Source organism: Scyliorhinus canicula, chromosome 8 (genome assembly GCF_902713615.1).
Source record: "Scyliorhinus canicula chromosome 8, sScyCan1.1, whole genome shotgun sequence".
In the NCBI taxonomy this organism is placed as follows: Eukaryota; Metazoa; Chordata; class Chondrichthyes; order Carcharhiniformes; family Scyliorhinidae; genus Scyliorhinus; species Scyliorhinus canicula.
This window is the reverse complement of record NC_052153.1, coordinates 165,968,177-165,982,748: the sequence shown is the minus strand read 5'-3', so window position 1 is coordinate 165,982,748 and position 14,572 is coordinate 165,968,177. Positions and strand designations below refer to the sequence as shown.

The window sequence follows — 14,572 nt, the reverse complement described above, 5'->3', positions numbered from 1 at the left end:
TGTAATTCTGATATATTTAACAAATTCCATTCTGCTACTTGATGCACTATCAATTACGATCAGACGAGAGTTGAGTGTAATCGAGGCTTTATTACGCAGAGATGTGTAGCCTCCCTGCTGCCGAAATGGCTGCAGCTCGGAGAGCCCACACATTTATACTCCGCCTACTGGGCGGAGCCAGCAGGCAGGGATCTACCCCTGTACCTGTAGTACAGGAGCCTTACCATAATACACCTCATATGCGATACATATACAACAGTGGTGACTACCACATTCACCCCTGTTAAAAGAGAGTCCAGCGGGGGTGGTGGAAGACTAGTTACAGGTATAGGTTGACATTTTAGGAAAAGTTTACAAATTCAGACGATCGGGTGCCTTGATCCTCCGTTGTGAGCGCCGCAGTCCCGGTGGCGATGCAGGCGTCGGTTCGGTTGGCGGTGACTTCGGGAGCGTGTCGACCTCATCTTCATCCCCGGGTGGGACCAAGGGGAGGACGGATCGTCCTGGAGCAGGGGCTGTGGTGAGGTGCGCTGGGGGGGAGGCAGGGTGGCGCCGGGGCAGAGGGGGGGGGGTGGGAGTGTGGGGACCCAGCTGGCGCCAGGTCCCTGAGGGAGATTGTTTCTTGATGGCCGTCGGGGTACGCCACGTAGGCGTACTGCGGGTTCAGATGGAGTAGCTGTACCCTCTCAATGGGTTTGCCTTGTGGAGCCACATGTGCTTGCAGAGGAGAACGGGTCCTGGAGCTGCCAGCCATGTTGGGAGCGAAACCCCGGAGGTGGACTTCCTGGGGAAGGCAAAGAGGCATTCATGGGGAGTTTCATTAGTCGCGGTGCAAAGGAGCGACCGAATGGAGTGAAGGGCGTCGGGGAGGACCTCCTGCCAGCAGGAGGCCGGGAGATTCTTGGACCGTATGGCCAGCTGGACGGCCTTCCAGACCGTCCCATTCTCCTGCTCCACCTGCCCGTTTCTGCGGGGGTTGTAATTGGTCGTCCTGCTCGAGGCGATGCCCTTGCTGCGCAGGTACTGGCGCAGCTCATCGCTCATAAATGAGAATCCCCAGTCGCTGTGGACTTAGGCGGGGAAACTGAACAGAGCGAAGATGGTGTTGAGAGCTTTGATGACGGTGGAAGACGTGATATCGGGGCATTTGATGGCGAAGGGGAATCTGGGGTATCCGTCGACCACGTTAAGAAAGTACGTGTTTCGGTCGGTGGAGGGGAGGGACCCTTTGAAATCCACGCTGAGGCTTTCAAAGGAGTGGGAGGCCTTCACCTGGTGCGCTTGGTCTGGCCGGTAGAAGTGCGGTTTACACTCCGCACCTGGCAGTCTCTAGTGATAACCCTGATATCCTCAATGGAGTAGGGCAGATTGCGGGCCTTTATGAAGTGAAAAAACTGGGTGATCCCTGGGTGACAGAAATCGTCGTGCAGGGTCCGGAGTCGGTCCACTTGTGCACATGTACCTCGGGATAGGACATCGGGGGGCTCGTTGAGCTTACCGGGGCGATACAAAATCTTGTAATTGTAGGTGGAGAGCTCGATCCTCCACCTCAAGATTTTATCATTTTTGATCTTACCCCGCTGTGTGTTGTTAAACATGAAGGCAACCGACCGTTGGTCAGTGAGGAGAGTGAATCTCCTGCTGGCCAGGTAATGTCTCCAATGCCGGACAGCTTCTACGATGGCTTGGGCCTCCTTCTCGACGGAGGAGTGCCGAATTTCGGAGGCATGGCGGGTGCATGAAAAGAATGCCACGGGCCTGCCTGCCTGGTGAGGGTGGGGGCCAGAGCGACGTCTGATGCATCGCTCTCAACTTGGAAGGGGAGCGTCTCGTTGACCGCGTGCATCGCGGCCTTGGAGATGTCGGCCTTAATCCAGTTGAAGACCTGGTGAGCCTTGACCGTTAGTGGGAAAATAGTGGAGTGAATGAGTGGGCGAGCCGTGTCCACATAGTTAGGGACCCACTGGGCGTAGTGCGAGAAGAACCCCAGACATCGTTTGAGGGCCTTGGGGCAGTGGGGAAGGGGGAGTTCCATGAGGGGGCGCATGCGATCGGGGTCGGGCTCTGGAACTCCATTTTGAACCACATAGCCGAGGATGGCTAGTCGGTTAGTGCTGAACATGCACTTCTCCTTGTTGTACGTTAGGTTGAGGAGCTTGGCGGTGTGGAGGAATTTGGAAAGGTTAGCGTCGTGGTCTTGCTGGTCGTGGCCGCAGATGATGACGTTATCCAGGTACGGGAAGGTGGCCCGCAGTCCGTACCGGTCAACCATTCGGTCCATCTCCTGTTGGGAGACTGAGACTCCGTTCGTGACGCCGAAGCGTACCCTAAAGAAGTGGTAAAGGTGGCCGCCCGCTTCAAACCCAGTGTACGGGCAGTCCGCCTTGCGAATGGGGAGCTGGTGGTAGGCAGATTTCAGGTCCACTGTCGAGAAGACCAGGTACTGTGAAATCTGATAGACCATATCAGATATGCGAGGAAGGGGGTACGCGTCGAGGTGCGTGTACCGATTGATGGTTTGACTGTAGTCAACGACCATCCTGTTTTTCTCCCCAGTTTTCACCACTACCACTTAGGCTCTCCAGGGGCTGTTGCTGGCCTCGATAATACCTTCCCGTAGCAGCCGCTGGACCTCAGGCCTGATGAAGGTCCTGTCCTGGGCATTGTACCGTCTGCTCCTGGTGGCGACGGGTTTGCAATCCGGGGTGAGGTTTGCAAACAGAGAAGGCGGATCGACCTTAAGTTTCGTGAGACCGCAGACAGTAAGGGGTGGTAGGGGCCCCCTGAATTTCAGGGTTAGACTCTGGAGGTTGCACTGGAAGTCCAGGCGAGTAGCAAGGTAGCGCAGAGGTTGGGGAGGACGTAGAGCCGGAAGCCGCTGAACTCTATGCCCTGGATGGTGAGGGTGGTGGTACAGTACCCCCGGGTCGCCACAGAGTGGGATGGGGTGGCCAGGGAGATTTTCTGGTTAATGGGGTGTACCATTTCGGCAGCAGCTGTGGGAGGCTATCATATGCGATATATATACAACAGTGGTGACTATCACACTACTTACGTAACATATTTTAGGATGGATTTGCAGGGAGCATTCTCGTTTAGTTCTGAAGGCTTTGTGCTGGCATGGATTTTCGGCCACATGTAGAATGTACCATCAGTACTGGTTAGGGTGAAAGCCTTTGAATTTATCTTAGGCATCAACTCATTGAGGGCTTCCTGAAAGGCTGCTTTAATTGATGTTTCTGAATTTAATGAAGGAGAGTAAAAGTATATTATAAATGCTGTTGGCATCACAATTAATGCTTCCATTATTCATCTATGACCAAACAAGCAAAGAGCAGGCTATTTATCCCCTCAAGCATGCTCCACCATGGCTGATCTGATACCAACATCAAACCTTCATCCTGCCAACTCCCAACAATCTATCACCCCCTTGCTTACCGAGAATCTTTCCATCTCTGCCTTAAAAGTATTGTAAGACACTGATTCCGCAGGGGTGCCCACTATCGCTGTTACTGTTTGCGCTGGCCATAGAGCCATTGGCAATGGCTCTTTGGGTGTTGGTGGAGTGGCGGAGGATTATGAGGGGACAGAGGGAGCATGGGGTGGCGTTCTATGCCGATGACCACTTGCTGTATGTTTCGGATCCGCTGTGTTCATTAGCTGTATGTCTGAATGTCATGACATCTCCGGCGCTCCCTCTAGTGTTTACTTAGTTGTAATGTATTTACATTAACCCTTTGTGTATATACAGTGATGCATATCACCACATCCCCCCTTTTTCCGTGTTACATATTTTCTGTACTTTGTTAAAGAAAATTGAACAAAATAGGTAGATAAGTGATGACATGTACAAATCATGATGACAGTGATGATTATACAATACCAAATAATATTTATGAGTCCAAAGTTCATTAATTCATAAGGTCCAGTGGCTTTCTTGTTTTGTTATTAAAGTGTCGCTGTTGATGTTGATGTGAATGTTGTCAGTGTCCCTGTGGTTAAGGAACCAAGAAGTCATCAGGAGGTGTTCAAATGGTCAAATCACTGCGTTGTCTGATTTGGACTCTTTTTTTTTCTATGCTTGTGGTAGCGATGCAGTATGAAATGAAATGAAATGAAAATCGCTTATTGTCACGAGTAGGCTTCAATGAAGTTACTGTGAAAAGCCCCTAGTCGCCACATTCCGGCGCCTGTCCGGGGAGGCTGGTATGTCATCAGTGCTGTCCGACTTGCATTGTTCCTTGTGATTGTAATATTGATGTAGTGCGTCCTCTGCCGTGAAAGCTTGTTTGCCTGTTTGTAGTGGAGCAAACTTGAATTGTTGAGATTCATTGTCATGCCATGGTATGTCTGTACTCTTGCCAGTGTTAGGAACTGTGCTGTTACATTGTCCTGCATTAGCAGAGTTGTACCATGTCGTACCAGTCGTTGTTCCAGTGTTGTTTTCATTGTTGTTATTGACGTGCTTGTTGTTGTGTTTGTTGCCTCTGGTACACTTCTTGTTGTTGTCTTTGTTGTTGTTTTTGTAGGTTTTGTTGTTGTGCTTGTTGTGCTCAATGACCACCCCAAGTGGATAATGCGAGTCCTTCACAAAGTTACTTGTGTCAGTGTCCTTTGTGGCATCTGCTGTTTCATTGAGCGCTCCCCGTCTGGAGTCCTGTCTGGTTCACTGGAATCATCTTTGGCTAGTCGATGCTCCCCGTCTGGAGCCCTTTCTGGTTCACCGGAACACCTTTGGTTTCTTGATGATCCCCGTCTGGAGTCATTTCAGGTTCTTGTGGAGAGGTACGAGTAAATGAGGTTTGAATTAACGTGGTGTCACTGGAGTCACCAGTAGCCTCACTTTGATTGTCGAGTGCCTCTGTACATATTAGCTGAGATCTGTCAGTCTTGCTGAGATCTTGCACATCTTGTATGGGAATTGTGAAGCCTTTGTCACTTGTCGCACATACAGTGGGTCGACCTTCAGTGTCTTCTTGTCAGTTAGATGAGCTGGGTAGACTGTCAGAGTCTTCTTCTGGTGGCTCAAATAATCTGGGTAGACTGTCATAGTCTTTTTGTTGTTCACGTGAGTGTGGTAGACTGTCATAGTCGTCTTGCTGTGCACTTGAGCATGGCAGACTTGCATTGTCTGCTGCTGGTTGCTCAGATAAGGTTGCTAGACCTTCATGGTCTTGTTCATGCAAGGACTGCGTTCTGGAGTCATGCATTGCTTCCATCGTGAAGTCTGTCAAGCAGTTCACTGTAGATGCTTGTATCACTCTCTCTGTGGAGTCTGGCATCGTTCCCTGTGTGGAGTCATGCAGTGGTCTCACTGTGGAGTCTTTCTGTGTTCTCTGTGTGGAGACGTGCAGTGGTCTCGCTGTGGAGTCTGTCATCACTTTCTGTGCAGAGTCGGGGACTCTTCGTGGTGGGTAGACCACCCTCTGTGTGGAGTCGGGGACTCTTCGTGGTGCGTAGACCACCCTCTGTGTGGAGTCGGGGACTCTTAGTGGTGCGTGGCCCACTGATTTGGCGTCAGGCCGCTCTCTGTGGGCTTGTACCGCTCTCTGTCTCTTGGCATCAGGCCGCAGCAGAATCCTGTACTCATGGGTTGGGATGTCGTCTATGTTGGGCTCAGGATCCTCAAATCCGAAGAACTCGTCCATGACTGTGCCGGATGGTTCAATGGACAACACATCTCGTTGCAGTTCGGATTTGGTACTGAGGTCGCCACGTCCAATGATTAAATCATCATCTGAGTTGTAGTCTTCAAGGACTAAATCATCTTTTAGGGCGGTGCTAACTGCTTGTTGCAGGGTTCTGCGGAGGTTACTTTCAGCTACTGGTCGAAGTTCAGGCATTGTGCTGTTGTTCCAGGTGAAAGAATTGCGGTTTTTGCCTTTAAAATTTTATTTCACTGTTTTTGGACATTTCCCCTTTAAGTGGGCGTGGTCCGGGGCCTCTGACGTCATGAGACGTGACGTGGAGTGTACGAATGGATTGCACATGCGCAAATCGCTTTGCCTTTACTGTGAGCTCTCTGCGCATGCGCGGCTTCTTGAGCATGCGTAAATGGACTTTCCTTTACTGTGTGCATTTTTCGGAACTGCGCATTTGCGGCTTCTTGCGCACGCGCAAAACACTGGCTTGCCGGATCGCGTCTTCTCGGGATCTGCGCATGTGTGGCTCCTTGCGCAAGATGGCTGCCAATCAAAACTGCTGTTTGCCTGTGCTGCAAGCCTACCTTTACCTTGTGGTGAGTATAGACGCCAGTTTTACCAATTTCTTTTGTGTTTACCTCGCAGTAGTTCTCAAACTTGTCCAGGACTGTCTGGAAGTCTCTCTTGTCCTGCCCTTTGGAGTACTTGAAGGAGTTGAAGATTTCTGTTGCACTTTCCCCCGCAATGATGAGTAGAAGATCTATCTTCTCCGCATCGGCCATGCCATCTAGGTCGCATGCTACCATGTAAATCTCAAATCTCTGGTTAAATGCACGGCAGTTGGCACTGAGATTGCCGTGGTACCTGAGCTGCTGAGGAACCGGAATCACGATCATCTTGCCTGGGTGCTGTTGCTGGTAGTCACGGATCTTTCTGAGTTGAACTATATAGATTCAACAGGCATTACTGGAACCATGATTTGTTATGTACTCTGGGATAACACAGGCTGTAACTCGATGCAGCTTTGACCAAAAGATACTCCAGACTTTGAAGTAAGTTCAATGTGATTTATTGAACCATTAGCACGGTTCTCTATGCGTTCGACTCTCCTGCTAATCTTGCTATAGTAACTTAGTCTAACTAACCAGTCTGCTCTAAGCCACGTGGTGGGTGTGATGCTTCTGATCTGGCCCTGTCCTACTCTCTGAGTGTCGCCTGTGGAAAGAGACAGAGCATGTGCTTATATATGGGTTGCCCCCTTGTGGTAGTGTCACCTCTGGATGTCTTGACTTCCCATTGGTCGTGTCCTATTCTATGTGTTCATTAGCTGTATGTCTGCATGTCATGACATCTTCGGTGATCCCTCTAGTGTTTACTTAGTTGTAGTGTATTTACATTAACCCCTTGTGTATATACAGTGATGCATATTACCACATGGGCGGGGAAGGTGCCGAGTGTGGGGAGGACCCTGCTACAGAGGCAGAAGCAGCAGGGGGATTGGCGTTGCCAAACGTGCTTCATTATTATTGGGCGGCGAATGTGGACAAGGTGTGGTGGTGGTAGGAAGGAGAAGGGATAGAACATAGAACATAGAACAGTACAGCACAGAACAGGCCCTTCGGCCCTCGATGTTGTGCCGAGCAATGATCACCCTACTCAAACCCATGTATCCACCCTATACCTGTAACCCAACAACCCCCCCCATTACCTTACTTTTTAGGACACTACAGGCAATTTAGCATGGCCAATCCACCTAATCCGCACATCTTTGGACTGTGGGAGGAAACCGGAGCACCCGGAGGAAACCCACGCACACACGGGGAGGACGTGCAGACTCCGCACAGACAGTGACCCAGCCGGGAATCGAACCTGGGACCCTGGAGCTGTGAAGCATTTATGCTAATCACCATGCTACCGTGCTGCCCAAATAGAGTGGGATAGAGTGGGTTAGGATGGAGGAGGAATCTTGTAAGAGGTCTAGTGTGAGGATTGCCAATGACTCCGAGTAGGTATTCAGAGAGCCCTGCAGTGAAGTCCATGGTGAAGATATGGAATCAGTTGAGGAGGCATTTCAGAGTGGAATGGATTTCGGTGTTAACGCCGCTGTGCGAGAATCATGGGTTTGAGCCAGGGGGGATGGATAGTGGATACAGAAGGTGGAGGGAAGTGGGGCTGGCCAAGGTGAGGGATCTGTATTTGGAGGAAGGGTTCGCCAGTCTGGAGGAGCGAAGAAAGAGGGTAGAGCTGCCGAGGGGGAGTGAGTTCAGGTATCTGCAGGTTGGGGACTTTGCACGACAGGTCTGGAGGGGGTTCCCTAGGTTGCCGGAATACACCCTGCTGGAGCGACTGCTGCTTCCGGATGCGGAAGGGGAGGGAAGAATTGGGGATATATACAAGTGGCTGGGGGAGCAGGGAGGCGAGCGGGTGCTGAAGATCAAGGGGAAATGGGAAGTGGAATTGGGAGGGAAGATCAATTGGGGATCAATTGGGGACTATGGAGTGAGACACTGCATAGGGTAAACAAGACCTCCTCTTGTGCAAGGATGAGCTGCTGCAGTTTAAGGTAGTGCACAGAGTGCATATGACTCGGGCGAGAATGAGTGTGTAGTAGATTTAGGACTGAGTTTAGGAGGAACTTCTTCACCCAAAGGGTTGTGAATCTATGGAATTCCTTGCCCAGTGAAGCAGTTGAGGCTCCTTCATTAAATGTTTTTAAGGTAAAGATAGATAGTTTTTGAAGAATAAAGGGATTAAGGGTTATGGTGTTCGGGCCGGAAAGTGGAGCTGAGTCCACAAAAGATCAGCCATGATCTCATTGAATGGCGGAGCAGGCTCGAGGGGCCAGATGGCCTACTCCTGCTCCTAGTTTTTATGTTCTTATGTTTCAGTGGGTAGCAGATGGGTGTGAGAGGTGTGGGCGGGGGCCAGCGAATCACACGCACATGTTTTCGGGGTTGCAAAAAATTGGGAAGATTTTGGGCGGGAGTGTTCATGGTCTTAGCCAGGACAGTGGAGGAGGAAGTCCTTTTGGTGGCGATATTTGGGGTTTCAGAGAAGCCGGAGCTCATGGAGAGGAGGAAAGCCGTTGATGTGGCCTTAGCCTCCCTGATTGCACGATGGCGAATTTTACTGGAGTGGCAGTTGGCATCGCCACCCGTTTGGTTGGGTGACCTGTACGACTTCCTGCGGTTGGAGAAGATAAAGTATGAGTTAAGGGGTTCTGCAGGGGGTTTAGAGAAAAGGTGTGGGATGTTTGTGACTGTGTTTGAGGACCTGTTTGTCACAGGAGGGTGGTGGAGGGAGGTGAAGGGGGAGAGTGAAAAAGGGGAAAAATCTGTACAGACTGCAGTTGATTGCTGGGAAGTATGTTTCCTGGGGTGTTTATTTGCTGTAACCTGTTTTGATAAATGTTTGTAATAAAATTCATTTAAAAAAACCCTGCTTCCACCACCTTTTCAGGAATAGAGTTCTGAAGTTTCACAACCATCTTAGAGAAAGGGATTCTCCTCATCTATGTTGTAAAAGGGCTACCCATTACCTCGAATGATATTAAACCATCATTGAATACATTTAAGACTTGACTATATAGATTTTGGGTTCTTGGGGGAATTAAGGGATCTGAGGAATGGATGGGAAAATGGAGTTGAAATCCAACATCAGCCCTGATCATATTGAATGGTGGAGCAGGCTTGACTGGCCATGTGATCACTCCTAAATATGATCATTCTTGTTCATGTTCATATCATCCTTTTATAACAATGTAAGTGGCATTTCTGATTTTTTGAAATATGACAGTTGGATTCTCCAGTCCTGAGACGAAGGGCTGGCTTCTTTGATTGCTGACACCGAAATTGCATTCGGCGATCGGCCGGAGAATCCGTTTTGACGGCTAAATCGGGGGCGGCGCAGTTTTTCGGACGCTCCGCCCCTCCAAAACGGTTTCATCGCTGAGTACGCCGCACGCCATCGGAATGGTCTCAGCACGTCACCTGAAGACCTCCCCCGATACTCCGCCCTCGATGGGCTGACTTCCCGTGGGCGTGGATGATTTGGCTCTGAGTTTTCATCAACCTCGCATGCCGACTGCAGACTGTCCAGTGCGGCCACAGTCCGGGGGTGTGGGGTTTGGGGGGTGGGAGGGTAGGGGGGGGTGCCGTTCTGCTGGCCGGGGGGGGGGGGGGGGGGGGGGGGCTTCGGCGAGGGCTGGAGGGACTGGTGTGGGGTGGTCCCGGGATGATGAGGGGCGTTGCAAGGGGGCACTTTCTGGCAGGCCGTGTCAACGTGCAGATGGCGCCACATTGATGCAACAGTCAAGAAAGCCCAAAAACGTCTCTACTTCCTCTGGAAGCTGAAGAAATTCGGCATGTCTGCATCGGCTCTCACAAACTTCTACAGATGTGCGATAGAGAGCATCCTATCCGGCTGCATCACAGCCTGGTATGGCGACTGCTCGGCCCAAGATCGCAAGAAACTGCAGACTGTGGTGAACTCAGCCCAACTCATCACACAAGCTTGCCACCCCCACATTGATTCTGTCTACACCTCTCACTGCCTCAGGAAGGCAGACAGCATTATCAGAAACCCCTCACCCAGGCTTTGCCCTCTTCCAGACCCTTCCACCAGGCAGAATATACAGAAGGCTGAAGACCCGCACATCCAGACATAGGAACAGTTTCTTCCCTATAGCTACTAGACTCAATGACTCTCCCTTGGACTGATATGTTCCCTGTAGGAACACTATTCACGATGCTCTATGCTGCTCTTGTTTGGCCCTTGTTCCGCACTGTAACCAATCTCTATTTGTTGATGTACCATTGTGTAGAAGCAGAGGACACAATCTCAGACTAAAGGAACGATCCTTTAAAACACAGATGAGGAGGAATTTCTTCAGCCAGAGGATGGTGAATCTGTGGAACTCTTTGCCGCAGGAAGCTCTGGAGGCCAAATCACTGAGCGTCTTTAAGACAGAGATAGATAGGTTCTTGACTAATAAGGGGATCAGGGGTTATGGGAAGAAGGCAGGAGAATGGGGATGAGAAAAATATTAGCCATGATTGAATGGCAGAGCAGACTCGATGGGCCGAGTGGCCTAATTCTGCTCCTATGGTCTTATTGTCAATGTACTTTGTTGATTATTCTTTTGTCTACTATGTACCTACTGTGTACGTTCCCTTGGCCGCAGAAAAATACTTCTCACTGTACTTTGGTACATGTGACAATAAATATCAATCAAATCAAATCAAATGTTGTACGTTGCGACCGCGCTGGTCAGCACAATTCTCCGTCCGTATCCGCAGGTAAAGCCGATTTACATGGCACGGCTGCTAGTCCCCCACCGGGTGGAGCATCGGTGTGGGGGCGCCGACTTATTGGTCATAAGACTAGACACCTGCTCCGGACATAGCCTCAAAACCGGAGAATCCAGCCCTAAGTGTTGATGCCCGCACGGGATTCGAGGATTTCCACAACAGCAAACATGGCGCTGCACCTGGATCGATTTTGCTAGCACCGGCGCCACTTGGAACACAATCATTTGAAATGAAAATGAAAATCGCTTATTGTCACGAGTAGGCTTCAATGAAGTTACTGTGAAAAGCCCCTAGTCGCCACATTCCGGCGCCTGTCCGGGGAGGCTGGTACGGGAATCGAACCGTGCTGCTGGCCTGCTTGGTCTGCTTTAAAAGCCAGCGATTTAGCCTTGTGAGCTAAACCAGCCCCTTTTCCACTTTGCTCCTGGCATTAACCCTCGTACCCACACACCCGTGATCCTAATCCCCCCCCCCCCCCCACAATTCACCCCAAAACACGGAGGGCGGCCGAACCCCAAACTGCACCACATGCCAGTACCCATACTGACCATCGTGGCCGGGTGCCCATGCGTTGGACTGTCTAATGCATTGTTTTCTCTTTACCTCCCCCCAGAGGAAAAGGTGGGTCATAACCTCTGGGAGCGGGAGAAAACTGGAGGATAACCGCTGGACCTGCGGCCCCTGACCATGGCAGAGCAGTGGCCCCTGTACGTGGTCGATGGTCTGGAGGAAAGGGAGGTCGCCGAGGTGGAGTTCGGCTGCGGGCGCGGAAGTGAGACCCATCTGAGCTGCAGCTCCCGTGACAACCCTATCCCTAACCCTAACTCCACCCTCACCACCACCCTCACCCCGCCCATACCCTCACCCCCACTACCCCCACTGGCCTCAGGCCTGCAGTCTAATCATGCGTCTCGTCTTGTGTATTGCATGTGATGCAGCAGGTCCATCTGGTGTCCCCTGCCCCTAGCCGGTGTCACAGCTGGAGCCCCCCCCGTGAGCCGAACACTGACGGTGAGAGCAGCTCGGATGGCAGCCCTCGTCCCGAGACGAAGGACACCTCTGAGCCCGGGTCTGAGGATGACAATGACTTCCCATCACAGCTGACTCCAACACCCTCCACCATCCCTGAGACACTTACTTCAGTTGGGCACTTAAGTGAAGAGGCTCCTGGACACTATCCGGTGTGCGCCACACAGCTGATCCGGTACAGCAGGTGGAGGTAAGAACACCTGAGGGGCTGGACGGTCTGAGGACAGGCTGACCCCAGGAACGAGCTGCCACCCAGACGAGTTTCGGGCTTCTTGAACAGACAGTTCCATCGATTGTGGAGATGCAGTCACTGAACCAGGGGTTACATGAGGGGTTGTCGGCGAGCATCCAGCATCTGCAGATGGAGGCGACCAATTGTGTGCAGGAGCAGGAGGTGGTGCGAACCATGTGTGCTACCCAGGCCAACACCGCACAGGCGGCATTCGCGGTGGAGGCATTGTAGGCGGCGGCTTCGGCTATGGATCAGCATGTCGAAGGCCTGGGGCATTCTGTGCAGGTGCTGGCCGAGGCCCAGGGCAGGGTTGCCGTCTCACAGGGAGGCAGTTTTTGGCAGGCCGGGTCCGCTGCGGCCGGCGGCATGTTGTATGGCGCAGCTGCCACATGCCGTCGCCGTATGCATGCGTGGCCATGGACCCGGTCATGGCCACACATGCGTCCGTATCAGCAGGTAGCGTGGCTGCTAGCATCCAACTGGGCCAGACGCATCCTCCGGAAATAATCTCAAAATCGGATAATCCAGCCCTTAGTCTCAGGAACGGAGAATCAGGCCCCAGTTTCCCCCAGAACATACAATAATAGTCTGAGTTGAAAATAATAACCTTCTATTGTAGAATTTTAGCACACAAGATCTTCTTGATTAAGAGGTGTCAACAATTCCAATTATTCAATGATGGGAAAATCCCTTTTGAAAATGTAAAACAGGTCAATTTAAATATTGTGGATGTATATAATCAGTAATTTACTCACCGTCTATTTTGCTGAGGGACCCTTCCAACCCAATTCCTCCCTTTATTCGAAACAATAAATATTCTTTATCAGATGGCAGCTGAAATAGATTGATCGAAATAAAGTAATTATTTATCTGTCTACTGTTTTAAATCTGCAGATTGGAGGAACACTGGGGAGTTTCAGCAGTGCATCTTGATTGTAGTGCACACGCTGCTGCAACTGGATGTTGGTGTTGGAGGGAGTGAATGTTTCAGTTGATTGGGTGCCAAAGAAGTGGACTGCTTTGCCCCGGATGAAGTGGAGATTTCTGAGTGTTGGAGCTGCACTCATCACATGAAAGTGGAGAGTATTCCATCAAGCCCCTGACTTGAGCCTTGCAGATGGTGGACAGGCCTTGGTGAGCCAGGAGGTGAGCTTGTGACCATAGAATTTGTGTGGTGATGGTAATGCCCTTGTGCGTCAGGACGTGATGATTGGGTTTACCCTTCACAGAATCACAGAATTTTCATATTTTTGCACAGAGACCTCTGCAGCAGCTGGGAAATTGTGAATGGTGCTGAACATTGTGAAATCTTCAGCAAATATCCTCACTTCTGACCTGATGATGGAGGGAAGGTAATTGAGATGCAGTGAAGATGGTTATTCCTTGGACATTACCCTGAGGAACCCCTGCAATGATATCCTGGGACTGATTTGATGATTGACTTCTAGCAAGCACAATCTTCTTCCTTTGTGCCAGACATGATTCCAAACATGAGGTGTTTTCCCCTGATTTCCATTGACTTCAATTTGGCCAGGGAGCCTTGAAGCCAAATGTGGTCAAATGTTGCCTTGATGTCAAGGGCAAACGCTCTCACCTCCCTTTTTGTGTTCATCTGGAATACTGTGAACAGTTTAAGCCCCCTTATCTCAGGAAAGATATACTGGCATTGAAGGCAGTTGAGAGAAAATTCACTAGGTTGATCCTGGGAATGGAGTCAAAGAGTCATACAGCATAGAAAAGGCCCTTCAGCCCATCAAGTCTGAACCAACAATAACTACCTAATCTTGCAATGATACCACTTGTCCCATATAATTGAATTTGATAGTGTTTCAAGAGTAAATCAAAGTGCCTTTTACAGGTTGCGAGGTTTCAAGCCTCTACTACATTCCCGGGCAGCGCATTCCAGATTCTCACCACCTTCTGAGTGAAAAGATATTTTCTCAAATCCCCTCGGAATCTCCTGCCCCTCACCATGAAACAATGCCCCCTTGCATTTGACTCTCCCAACCAAGGGGAACAGCTGCTTCCTATTTACCCTGCCCAAACCCCTAATAAACTTATTAATCATATCCCCCCTCAGCCTACTCTGCTTCAAAGAAAACAATCCAAGCCTAGAACATAGAACATAGAACAGTACAGCACAGAACAGGCCCTTCGGCCCCCTGATGTGCCGAGCAATGATCACCCTACTCAAACCCACGTATCCACCCTATACCCGTAACCCAACAACCCCCCCCTTAACCTTACTTTTTTTAGGACACTACGGGCAATTTAGCATGGCCAATCCACCTAACCCGCACATCTTTGGACTGTGGGAGGAAACCGGAGCACCTGGAGGAAACCCACGCACACACGGGGAG

General features: G+C 50.7%; 1 protein-coding gene across 2 annotated transcripts in view; it reads right to left on the bottom strand.

Moving 5' to 3' along the window:
* The window catches only part of LOC119970664 (ufm1-specific protease 2-like), a 100,461-nt gene that overhangs the window by 64,417 nt on the left and 21,472 nt on the right, over window positions 1–14,572 (bottom strand). For both annotated transcript variants that reach the window (XM_038805649.1, XM_038805648.1), the window contains exons 2-3: window positions 12,968–13,046; window positions 3,056–3,239 (exon numbers count right to left, since the gene is read on the bottom strand). In XM_038805649.1, coding sequence (XP_038661577.1) covers window positions 3,056–3,195 — 140 coding nt within the window. In that variant the 5' untranslated portion in view covers window positions 3,196–3,239; window positions 12,968–13,046. The remainder of the gene's footprint in view (window positions 1–3,055; window positions 3,240–12,967; window positions 13,047–14,572) is intronic.